The sequence below is a fragment of the Gavialis gangeticus genome, unplaced genomic scaffold (assembly GCF_001723915.1).
Source record: "Gavialis gangeticus isolate Ggan-Ray unplaced genomic scaffold, GavGan_comp1, whole genome shotgun sequence".
NCBI lineage: Eukaryota > Metazoa > Chordata > Crocodylia > Gavialidae > Gavialis > Gavialis gangeticus.
In genome coordinates this window covers 33,315,637-33,328,366 of record NW_017729031.1, presented here as the reverse complement: position 1 = coordinate 33,328,366, position 12,730 = coordinate 33,315,637, and the positions used below count along the sequence as shown (strand labels likewise).

At 42.7% G+C, this 12,730-nt stretch overlaps 1 protein-coding gene across 2 annotated transcripts in view; it reads right to left on the bottom strand.

Annotated features, from left to right (window-relative positions):
* IQCB1 (IQ motif containing B1) overlaps positions 1–12,510 on the bottom strand; it is a 33,909-nt gene extending 21,399 nt beyond the window's left edge. The window contains exons 1-8 of one of the 2 annotated variants that reach the window (XM_019522587.1): positions 12,393–12,510; positions 10,671–10,784; positions 9,805–9,967; positions 8,414–8,543; positions 5,161–5,254; positions 3,528–3,627; positions 2,188–2,360; positions 1,129–1,238 (exon numbers count right to left, since the gene is read on the bottom strand). In XM_019522587.1, the coding sequence (XP_019378132.1) occupies positions 1,129–1,238; positions 2,188–2,360; positions 3,528–3,627; positions 5,161–5,254; positions 8,414–8,543; positions 9,805–9,967; positions 10,671–10,770 (870 nt within the window). In that variant the 5' untranslated portion in view covers positions 10,771–10,784; positions 12,393–12,510. Of the gene's footprint in view, positions 1–1,128; positions 1,239–2,187; positions 2,361–3,527; positions 3,628–5,160; positions 5,255–8,413; positions 8,544–9,804; positions 9,968–10,670; positions 10,785–12,255; positions 12,335–12,392 lie in introns of those variants that run through there. The other variant, XM_019522588.1, reaches the window with a different exon arrangement.
* Between the last annotated feature and the right edge of the window lie 220 nt (positions 12,511–12,730).

Here is a 12,730-nt window from a genome sequence, read left to right as displayed (position 1 = left end):
TGCACTGTCACTGCCCCATGATCCTGGCCTTGGCCCCACCTACCTGTCCCACTCCTGGACACCACTCCTCGCCCGCCTGTGGCCCCATCCCATCCGCCCAGCCAAGTGTGCCCTGCCTGCATGGGTCCTGAGCTGGTCTCCCTGGAGATCCTGCCTGCTTGTTCACCTGCGCTGTCTGGTGCTCCTGGCAGTGGGTGTGGCATGGTCAGCCCCAGGGCTGGATAGGACCAACTGGCCCCAGCCCCTTACTCCCCGGCTGTGCTGGGTGGTATAAACAGGTGTGGTGGGAGGCTGAGGCTGGGTCAGCACCCCTACCCCCTCCAGCCCCCAATAGCCCACCAAAACTCCTTAAGTGGCTCTCCAGTCCAAATAATTTCCCAACCCTAGCCTAGTAGGTTTTCTTAGAGACCACTTCTTCTCTCTTATATGTAAGGTGACCATATGTCCTGGTTTAGCTGGGACAGTTCTGGATTTCAGAGGCTGGTTTCAGCCAGTTGCTGAGAATTATAATTTATGTCCCAGAAATGCAGGGGCACAGGGTGCAGTTTGGCCAGGAGTCAGAGTGGCATAGAGCACCTTTCAGGTGGGCAGGCAGCCACCAGTATTTGCCTGGCACACTGCCCCCTGCCCTCCTCCTCCCGACTTGTGAGACTGAGGGGGGTGGGGAGCAGTGTCCCAAATGAATTTCCCACATTTCCTTATGGTCGTCTCCCCATGGTCATCTCTACTTACATGGTCTCTCACTCTCTCCAGTATTTGACTATCTCCCAAGCATTTATAGAACCAACTTCACAATGCCATTGTGAAGTTGGGAGTATTATTTTTGGTCTGTTATAGATAAGAGAACTAGATTAAGAGACTTTCACAAGATTGCACAGGAAGTATGTTGCTAAGCTGCAAAATGATCTCAAAATCCAGTCTAGTAAAGTAACCACAAGACTACTTCTTGATTGCCATGTCATCAGTACTGGAAAGCTCAGAAGTGATAGAGGAGAAAATGAAAAGGTTGTAAACTTAAAGATATGTATGCATTGTGAACTTCGAAAAGTGGATCAAAGTAGTAAAAGTATATTCACATAAGCAAATAAAAGTCCACCACCACAGAAAATTCTCTTTAAAATTCCACACCTGGATTTCACCTTCTTGGTAGGATTCTGAGTACAGCAGGTCTAAAATTTGATTAAGATCCCTGCCAAATCCTTTGCCAGCCCACTGCTTACTGAGCAGAGTTTTTAATCCTAGGTGAAAGAGAAAAAAAGTTAGTATGTTATATTGCTCAAGCGAATATTTAATTTCAAGATTTCAAACCCGTGACCATAAAATTGACTATCAGAGGATCAAACATTATTGTACATGTGACTGACTGCAAAGAAACATTAAATCAGGCCCCAATGTAAAGGCAAGCAGTTACCTTTGAGTTTCAATGTAAAACATTACTAATGATTAGCTGGTGTTGCCATCATTGCAAAACTGTTGGGTGAGGATACAGATTTGTAGTCAGACTATCTAAAGTTACATCTATGTGACTGCCAGATAAAACTATCAATAGGTTTTTCCATGTCTGATCATCAAGTCAGTAAAGACCTTTGAAGATAAAGCACTGCATAAATGCTAAGCGTCATGAGAACTGCTTCCATATTTACCAGAGCAACTTGTTTGCTCAGGACTGAGAGGACATGTATATACACACATATTAATGTGACACAATAAACTCTGGTGCTTATCGTGCTGAAGTTTGTTGCTTCTGGGCACCACGTTTACACGTATGCCCAGGACTGCAGCATGTTGAGCTGGGTCAGAGCAGTTCCAGATGGCAGGGGGCCCCGGGATCAGCTTCCCCATGGGCTGCTCCAACCCGGCTCAACATGTCATGGTGCGGGCTGGCTGAGGCATGAAGGGCTAGCTGGCAGGCAGCCCCCTGCACTGAAGCACCCTCATGTCCCAGCCAGCCCCAATAGCATCTACATATGCACTACTTCAGAGTAAAAAACTCTGCAGCAGGATAGTACTTGTATTTACAAGTACTACACTGATGCAGTGTTTATTAGTTTACTCCAGCCTAACTGCCCTGCATGTGTAGATGCTAAGACCTTTACTGAGGAGCTAATTAGCCTACTGTGCAGTAAACGTCTCATGTAGACACACCCAGTGTAATTCATTCCTAACACAAGAAGTAGAAAGACAAACCTTTGTAGCGGGTACTAAGTAAGTTCACGAGGTGGGGGTGAGATTCTGCCACTAGCAGCAACGATTTTGTAGCAGCATTTCCAATGACAGGATTGGTGGTAGATGAAAGCTTATATATAAGTTCATCTAAGATAGAGTGAAGAATCTTCTCATCTACTTGAAGCAAAACAGCACTAATGAGAAAAAAGAAGAGACAGAATTAGGGATGTTACATAGTATGCCTATTTCAATAACAGCTTCATTCTTTGGAGGCTTTGGCACTAAGTTATTTGGAATACATGACTTGCAGAACCAATAATCTGATCCAGTATAGGAAAGAGCAGGAGAAGGAGGAGTCTTTTGCAGTTAGGTCCTTCTATTCCAATGTCTCTCTAGCTAATGTTGGATTTACATTTCCTATAGGTATAGTTGTGATGCAGGAATGAAAGAGACATTTTGCTTAATTGCTGTCACCTTGAGAGAGATCTTGGCGAGTTCAGTGCTAAAGCACTTTTCTGTGTCAGAGCCATAGGACACTTTTACATGTGCTCCAACACATTCTGATTAGAACGTGTCAGAGCAGACTCGATCCATCGAGCCTGCTGGAGTGTTCTAACTAGAATGTTCCAGTGCGCTGCAGCATTTTTTGTGTATTCAGCATCCTGCATTTCAAAATGGTGGCGGGGGGCTTTAACTAAAGCTTGAACCAGCTTTAGTTAAAGTGCCCTCACCATCATTTTGAAATGCAGCATGCTGAATACACAAGATGCTGTGGGCATCTGAATTAGAGCAGCTCCTAAGAGCCACTCTAATTAAAATGCTCTCCCCCCCGATACCCACCAACCTGGAGCACATGTACAGGCACCCATAGGGACCTTATGGACCCATTCTTTACTCAGACACACTGATCCCACTACTAGCAATTGTCAATTTACGTTGCCCTTTCCATCTTCAAAGCACTATGCAGGAAAAAATATACCTTAAAATACCCCTCTGTGGTAGGCTGGTGAATTCTGCTTGCAGAAAAGTAAGCTGGAGAAAAGAGAGATTACTGACTTGTCCCAAATCACAGGCGACTCAACAGCAGCCAGGACTGTAACTGAGGACATATTTCAGTTCACTGAAATCTATCATTACTGGAAGAATTAAACAAAACAAAATATTCCCAAAGCAATGTAAGGATATAGAAAACTGTCTATTTTGAGACGTCAACAGCAAAAGCTCAAGCTATTACAAGACAGAGACAGCACGAGTTCTGTATACAAATGCTTCTATTTTCCAAAAAAATCAGTATCAAGTGGATTTTTAAATGTCAAATTCAAAAAAGGAAAAATGAATAGAATGATTTGAAAGTAACAAACCTGTTGACCCTCAAAATATTCCGTAATACAGACATCATTGCGGTTGCAGTTTCAACATCATCTGTCATCAGCAACTGCAGGAAATGATCATTCTTCAGCACTGTAACAAAAAAAACAAAGAAACAGAAAATTAAGGAATAGTCAAAGCTGTAGATTTAGAGTCAAATAGCCGGTCCTTTTTAAGAACTACAGTAAATTCACAGAATTATAAAGCAATTTCCAAGCAAGTAAAACCAGGATCACTGTGTTCTAAGTTAATTGTTTTTTTGCAATTTTTCTGCTGAAACAGATTGGGAAGAGTAAAATGCATCAGTAACCAGAGGTTTTGCTTTCACTGGGTTTTTCTGGTGCTGGTGGAAATTCCTGAATACTTGTGATGACACTGTAAAAAAGTTTCAAGTACAGGAAGCCACAAAAGTCAAGTTTCTTTTAAGAGTAGCGTACGCGTCTCAGACTCATCTGCCCAGCCAGACCAGACCCAGGCCCAGCAGTGCAGCAAGCAACATCATTTGTCCCCCACTGCTGACATGCATCCCCAATGGTGCTCTATTTCCCAGATTTTGGCAGCAGGGCCCCCTGTTCACACTCACCCCAAGTTCCCAGCCCCTCTAAGAGCCCCACAAACCAGATAACAGTTCTGTGGCTGGATCTGGCCCATGGGCTGTATATTTGACGCTCCTGCAATAGTGTATGAGGCAATACTTTTTAGTAGCTAGGTCCTTGAACCTCAATCTCTTACATCAATGCAACTCCATCGACTTCCGTAAAGCTGCATCTCTTTTACTCCAGTAAAACAGACTTGAGAATCAGACCCGTTATTTTCATTTCACAATTATTCAGTTAATTTAGTTTTTTATATATATTTAAATTTTTACACATATCACACATATTGCATTTTTTTCCACGATTTTTTTAAATACTGACACAGGAGAGAGAGGGGCACAAGAGGTGAAGGTGTCTTGCTGTGACCCCAGAGGTATGAACTGAGCCTTGACTCAGAATGAGAAAAGCAGCTGGATGTGATGCAAGCCACATCACCCCCTGCTGTGCTGGTGACTACAGAAACTGAAGGGTCATCTGGGCTAAGGTAGATCTCTGACCTTTTCTGACAAAACCAAATTCTGCTGTCTGGTTAGTCAGTGGAATTTAAAATGGGTGTTACTGAGAGCTGATGCTACAGTTCCATTTTGTTAGATATTTGTGCACTGTACACCCTGTCAAATTTATCCTCTTGTATAAAAGAACAGACGGTACAATGAGACAAACTCCTGAGCCCATGCACAAACCATTTAAGAAGGGAGAGGTGAATGTCCAAGCTATATTTTACGAGGAAAAAACCCTCTGATTTTAAGACAAATAATTACTAGACAGGCTGTGGGAGAAAAAAAGCTGTATTTGATGTGGCCAAAACCATAATAGAACATGCTAATTTTCTTTAATATTTGCTTTTTTAATGACCAATGTTGTTGTTATGTTATATGGATGTCTCTACAACAGATTAAAGAGACCAATTTAAAATATATGACAAATAAGCATTGGTAAAAAAAAAACCCGGCTTCATTGCAATTACATTAAAATTCACAACTTTCATAGATATGTTATGATGCATTTAATTCCCAACACTTTCTCTTACCGCACTCCATTAGCTGAATATGCCCGCCAAACAGCCAGCAGATGGCATCGGTTACTATCCTGAAACAGCGTAAAAATTCACTTTTTTCTTCATCCTGAACAAAAGAAACCGTGTACATTATACCTACATGCATAGACACATACACACTTCCCTGTGGACTGTGTATTCAGATGGTGGGAAGACTTCTGTGTTCTAAAGAACCTAAGAGCTACATCAACAGAAATTTTAACCCCTAATAGAGCTTCCCATGCCAGACAAATTGAAGGAAGGGGCTAAATAAAAAGTAGCCTGCTAGTCCTCCCTACTGGGAGATAAGTCAAAAGCAGCAAACCGAATAAACATTTAAGTTCTAGAAACTCAACAAGGCAGCCATACTGGCAAACATCATTATGGACAAAGGGTGGAAGGGTCCTGTTCATTCCCCAAACAATGTCTAAAAGCCCAGAGGTTATGAGAAGATAATATAGCCCCTTTAAATACATTTGGCGGTAGATGCAGAAGAGGAAAACATGTCATTTAAGATAAATTACAATACTGCATAAGAAAAAAATGGATACATATTGGCCAAGAGTATACTTGGCCAGGAAATTACAAGAAAGTCCCCGACCATTAGCATATCAAGATTCTGGGACAGCCTTTCAAGGGTAGCAGGTAATAACAAACATAAATTTTATGATGGAGTTTCATCAGATTATGAAAGGGACTGTATGATGTGCTCTGATGTGCCTGCCTGTGATAGCACAGGCCTGAACTCAACAAAAACCTAAGACACCCTTTCCCTATGCATCAAACTGAACCATGAGTAAAGAAATATTAGTAGGATGACTGAGGGAATAGAAAGGCTGTCTATCATGTGGAAGATGAGTTATTTAGACTGGCAAAACAAAGGTTGTTAAATACCAGGGAAGGAAAAGAAGTACTTAAACTAAAGACAATGGTGGCACAAGAATAAATGGACATAAACTAGCCATGGACAAATTCAGACACGAAAACAGAAGATGGCTTTCAGTCATCAGAAGGGTAAAATAATGAACCAGCCCCTGAATAGGAGGAGTAAGGCAAACTAGTAGATGGAGCTTAATCAGTTTACAACAGAGATTAGATGATGTGGATGCCCACAAAGGCGGGGACTGACCTAGAAAGTCCCTTCCACTCCTATGTTCCTATGATTCAGATTCACATGCGTCGTAGAGTATGGGCTATTGCGCACACAATCTGACAGTAAATCCTGTACTCAAGGCTTTGTCCACAATCCTCATGCAGAGTGTATCACTGTATTTGGCTCTTAGTGGCAACGGGAGATGCAAGATAACTTTACAGCTTGGCTGTTTAGTATATCTGCTACCTGTTATGTGAATACTGTATTTTCTTGCATACAACACCCACCTATTTCCCCCAAAACCTGGTTCTGGAAATGGTAGTACACCTTATATGTGGAAAAATATGGTACAACCAATTTCTGCCACTCTGGGCGAAATGGAAAGTAAAATCTGCAGCGACCCACAGGGAGCAGAACAACGAGCAGGCCTGGCTCTCTAGCTGCTGCCAGTCAGTTATTTCCTACAAGGAAAGATCTTTTTTCCCCTTCTGCCTTTCAAAAACAAGTTGCAGATCTTAATCTGTGGCATGCTGTACATGAGAAAATATGGTCTGTTGATTTACAAAGGCATTAACTCAATCTTCTGAAGTATGCATAGAGAGTAAGCCTAATTTTGATCTAATTTACAATGGTAATAGCTCAGAATAAGACTCGGTATATCTAGAATATTTAATTTACATGGTATTAAGTACGTGACTATCTTTGACAGACAGGCCTTTCCCAGTCCACTGGCAGTCAATACATGGCAAGGCAATTCAGAGAAAAGCAGTACCAAGGGAAAAGTTACTGGATGCTCTCCTCCCCAGCCTCATCCACACCCTCTTTAGAGGATCTGTTCTTTTCCTGATAACCCCCTGCAGCCCACATATATACAGGCATAATGAATGCCAAGGTTTAGAAAGAACATATGGACAGTGAAGGTCTCAGAGGTCTGAGGCAAGCTAGAAGTGTCACCTAGCCTTGAAGCTCTGTCTGGTACAATGTGATTCCCAAAACCCTGCAGAGTGAGGAGTCAGCTTGATGTTTGGCTCCCTCTGGACCACATAATTAGAGGTTTAAATTCTGGCCTACAGTCTATCTTGTGCTAACCCTCAAGAAAAATCCTCCACCAAAGTGGATGATTCAGCAGCATGTGGGCTGAGGCACATAATAAGAAAGTGTAGGGAAAATTACATGCAGTGGGTAGACTAAAGCCTTCAGTCTCCAAGGACGTTGATCAGAAAGCTTCCACAAATGCTGAATTGCACTTAAAAGAACCAAACTAACAGAATATGTCATACTGCTGATCCATAATCACTTCTCAGGAAGCATATGGTGTCCAACATAATACACTGTATGAAAACTCTGACTAACTGTGAGGAATGAATCAGCCAAAAGGAAGTGGGATGTGAAGGGGAAATGTTATATGAATAGAATCAATCAAAACCTGGGTGGTATAGGCGTTACTTCATTTATAATGGTATTATCTTCTGATCCTATGAACTCATAGTTTTAAAAAACCTGAGAGTTCTGTCATGCAATAAATGTCCTTCTGGAGCAAGGAAGTAGTGGTTCCCCCCTCTAGAAAAAGAGGCAAACATTTGAAAACTACCAGTTCAGAGAACTTCCATCTTGGAAATTTTGGCCAAATTCAGATTCCAGCTCTTCTGACTTTGAGCCTGGTTCCTCAAGGCCATCTTTCCAAATACGACCATTTTTGGGTTTGGGGTTTTTTTGCCTAGCTAAATAAAGTGCTAAGACCAAATCAACTGCCAAGGTGGAGCTCATTATTTTGAGAGAGTGAGTGAGTGTTAGGACTCTGTCATGACTTGTAGGCCCCCACATTGTTTTTGCTGGGCTTCTCTCCTTCTAATTTACAATTGTTTTCTTCCCCAGAATTACCTGTCAGTAGAAGCCAAGTGTCTCTGGGTAAGCCTACAATGATTTGTGCATGCAAGATGGAGGAAACGTTCTGTGACAAAAGATTATATTTTCAAGACTCCAAAGCAAGCTGTTAACTTCAACAGAAAGAGATAACGTAATTTCTGCAAAATACCTTTCTACAGTATGGCATATCTGTAGCCGAGGCCTGCTAATTCAGTAAAGGAGTTTAGAAATGTTGCCAAAAGGTTACAAAATGTTCATGCTGCTCACTTAACTGTGCAGTTCAAATACCTTGATTGCTCGAATAAACCGGGCTTGCAGACGTCTTCCCAAAAACAGGAGGTTCTGTGTAGCTGAAGGAAGTAATTTATCGTAAAACTCCTCTGGATTGTCTTTCACCTCTAATCCTACGCAACATTGACTGCAATGAAAAAGCACAATCTGAACTCGATAGGGTCTGTTTGAACAAAAGCAAGTGAATAAACATCACTACAGCATGCACGCCTTACTGGAACACCAACACCAAACAATAGTCAACTGTTGCAACTAGCTCCCAGATATCTACCTCAAAGAAAGCAGAAGCATTGGGTTGTGAGAGAGGGGATGGCACACCCTAGACTAAGCAACAGCTTGGGTAAATTGCCCATTTTAGCTTCAGGGGAGCTGTTCTTATCTGTTCCACATGTCTACATGCTGCAGGAACTGGCACTGTGAAACAACAAGAGAGATGGACTTATCAGGAAATGGAGGCAGGTTTTATAAATGAAAATCCCCCATAAAAATAAAAGCACTAAAAAGTTAACCCCCACACCAATTTGGGCTTTACTCTGCAACTTTCCTTTTTGTGAGGAATGCATTTGAGCTTAGGAGCTTGAGTTTCCAGTTTATAATTCAATATTTACCCCATATTACTACCTTTGAAGGAATATGTTTAGAAGAAACTTGTACTAGGTACATGGGCAATTTTTCTATTTTGCTTTGCACTACAGCTGGACAAACAGAAGAAAATAATTCATGATCTTTTGGTGAAGTTTGTTTTGCAATGCAACTGAACCTTGTTTTCCATTTGCCTCCCCTGAATGTATCCTGTGTGAGTTTTGTTCATCTGAAGGGCTCATGGAAAACAAATTCTGGGCATGCAGCTGGGATAGATTTAATTACAAAAGGGCCTGTTTTATGACTAAAATAAAATTGTTTTGCCTGGAAGCAGAAGTAGTTTATACAGGCTGGGTCATCCAATCTGGAAACAGCAACAGTATTCCATATTACTTTGATGATTCATTTTGCATCTCCTAGCAAACTCTGAATATTAAAAACTCTTCCTGAAGGGATGATAAAAATGAGAGCTAACTGCCCGATGGGTTAGGGAAATGGAAATACATTTTAAATTGAGGGGAGAGTAAAGAAGATGGAGACATTTCACAAAAACTCAAGGCTAAATCCAAATTATGAACTGTTCCCATCAAGCAGGTGGTCCAGCATACTGAAATACAATCTATATCAGGTCAACAGGACCAGTGGGCTTTGGCTTGATGTCACTGCTCATTTATGCTAACCTGGACTTTTCCTGGACAGCAAGCCTTGTTCTGGACAACAGCGTACATAGACCAGCTTGAAAAGAAAACAGTAAGAGGAAAGACTGAAAGGAGAGGAAGCAATCTGATAGCCACGTTGCATTTTACCTTACAACCTCTGCTAGCTGAGCAGCAGTGGCCCAGCCCCCCTGTAGTCGAGAGTAGTCTTGTCTCAGGACCAACACACAATACTGAATCAGATCATAGTAGTAGAGCTCCTGTTTAATTTTCTGGGACTGTTTACTTTCCAAAGAAACACTATTCAAAATTTCTGGGAAATGAAAGAGAGAAAAAGTTTGAGGGTCAGGAAAGCAATTAAAAAACAGCTATATTTCCAAATACAAAAGGCACATACCTAAAATCAGTAATGATGAAGTCAAATTTATATGTCTACAATTATTACAAGTAATTAAGCTGTTCTGCTTTCTAGTTACACACTCAAGAGACTACAGAAAGAGCATAAAGTGTATTTTACTACATAAAACATGCACTGAAATATAATATGCCCATTTTTGAAAGGCAGAACCTGCTCTTTCTGTATTTCTTGCATATTATGCACACTTAAAACTTCCAATAGCTGGTTTTTGGGGGGAAGAGTGTGTTGTATGTGAGCAAATATGATATATTATCTGGGATATAGGTCACATGAATTAATTTGCTAGTCCAAATAAAACCATGATGAATATTAACTGTGAGAGAGCTCTTGTTGGGTTGCTTATAATTGCAACTGAATATCAGAACTGGATACAGCTGGTCCCCACCATTTCTATAAGCTGCGGTAACACTGCTATAGTGGATCTCACTGGAGTTGGTGAGATGATTTGTTAGCTTTGTCTCCTGCTTGGTATCACCTCCACCCTTGCTAGCTACATGCGCTCAGCTCTCTCTCACATATGGGATTCTGACCTCTCTTCATCTTAATGAAAATTCTGATCAACAATCCTCCACCTTTTACATTAAAAATCTTTATTTACCTTTTAGCTTCAACAGCAACATGGGAACATCTTGACTGGAGCTCTCAGTGACCTGAGCAGCCAGAGCCAATATTCTGGGATCTATGGCTGCTGCCTTCATTCTGCATGCGTTTGCTGTAATTTAATAAAAGGAGACAGAAAACAAAAGCAGCTAGCAGCAAAACTAATATACATCACACCCTGAACTATTTACCAAAGGAATAATCAATTAAGATATTGTTCAGAGAAAAAGAACTAGTAAATCTGTACCAGGTATGTGCGTGCATATATATATACACTGTACGTGTGTGTGCACGTGTGTGTGCATGTGTGTGCGCGCACACACCCCCATTTGAAAATTGATTCTTAAGTGTTCTTGCAAGATTTCTAGCACAGGTCATACTGGAGAACAGGAAGGCTGAAGAAACAAGAACAACCTTTTCATATCATCTCATGACTATTCTCTTAATCAAAGTTTGACAAATCTGAAAGAATACAAAACTCATCAGTAGAAACAAACTCTTCAGACTGTCTACACATGCATATTCATAATGCACTGCCAACAGGAGTTGTGAAATAGAACAGGATAGGATGACTCATGAGACAGAAATAAGAATATTAAAACTAGCTAAAATAGGTTTGGTTCAAAACAAATAAAGGATCGATTTCAGTTCACATCCCCCTTCCATAATGAGGTGTAACTGGTGTAAAAGGGACAAGCCCCACTTGAGAATGCCATTCTACATGTTTTTTTTAAAAAGCTGAATATTAGTACTTGTCCTAGGCTCCCAATATGCTCCTGAACTCGAAGGAAGGAAGAAAAACAAGCTAGTTCAGAGCACTGGACTGGCAATCTTAAGAACTTGGGCCGGACCTGATGGTCTCGTGAGGTCCCTTCCAGCCCTAATGTCTATAAAATGTATGACACTCCTCACTTTGCCATAGACAAAGTGATCTCAGACAATTCACCTAACCTGTCTGTGATTCAACTGTAAAATGGGAAAATATTTCACCAACCCCTTGACACCCCCGTCCCCTTTTTAATGTCTTTTTTATTTAGGCCCCAGTCCTGAGATCTGCACAGGTTTGGACGATATGTCTTTGGTGCAGAAACTGTCTGTCTTCTTAAGGTGGGACCCTATGAACAACTCACCATGGGGTAAAACAGAGCGGGGTTTCAGCTACTCTGCGATTACTGCCCTTGTGTATGGTTTTACTCCACGGTAAGCAGCAGCTAAGCTGCAGCAACTTGTCCCTCAAGGAAAGAGCGACCAGAGGTTAATTTCCACGTCACGTCCACGCAGGCCTGGAAGCCTAGCACCTCCCCACAGATTTGGGGTCAGGAAGGAATTTCAGCCCATGGTCAGGCTAGTATGGACTGTGGGGGGGGGGGGTTTTGCCTCCCTCTGTAGCAGGGGCTGTGGCCACCTACCAGGAAAACTCGAGGGGATATTAACACCCTGCCCCAGAAGTGGGGCGTAGGCTGTCGTGGCTCCGCTTTACCTGTGGCAGGTCACGACGTTATGTCTCGTGTTGCGTCAGGGCTGACGGTCACCTCACCCAGAGTTTAGCTGATGGATGGTCTAGGAGGGTTTGGACGGCTTACCTCGGGCCGGGGCTGGACTAGACCTCGGAGGTCCCTTGCCGCCCTACAGATCTCTGTGCAAAATGTGGCTTGCAGGAACTTCAGTATCAGTCTCTCGCTCCCTTTGTTTGCCCCTTCATTCCTGGAGGAAGACGTACCCCACTTCCTGGCTTCAGCCCCCTCCCCAGGGGTGCAGGTCTATGCCGTGGCCTCTCCAGGATGGTCTCCTCCCGTGCAGGAAGCAGGGCGCTAGAGCACGCAGTCCAACATGCTGGGCCCCATCCCAGGCAGCACGCGAGCTGGAGCACGGCAAGGTGGGCACCTGCTGGGCGCTGTCGGGGGAGAAGAGACGCGTGAAGACGCCAGCGCCTAGGACCAGGCCAGCAGTATCACCCCACACTTGCCCACTGGCAGTGGCCGCACAGCAGCCCCCCATCCAGGCCTGATGCTGGCCCTTCCACCCCAGCCCCATGTGGGCAGGGCCCCTCCCCCACCC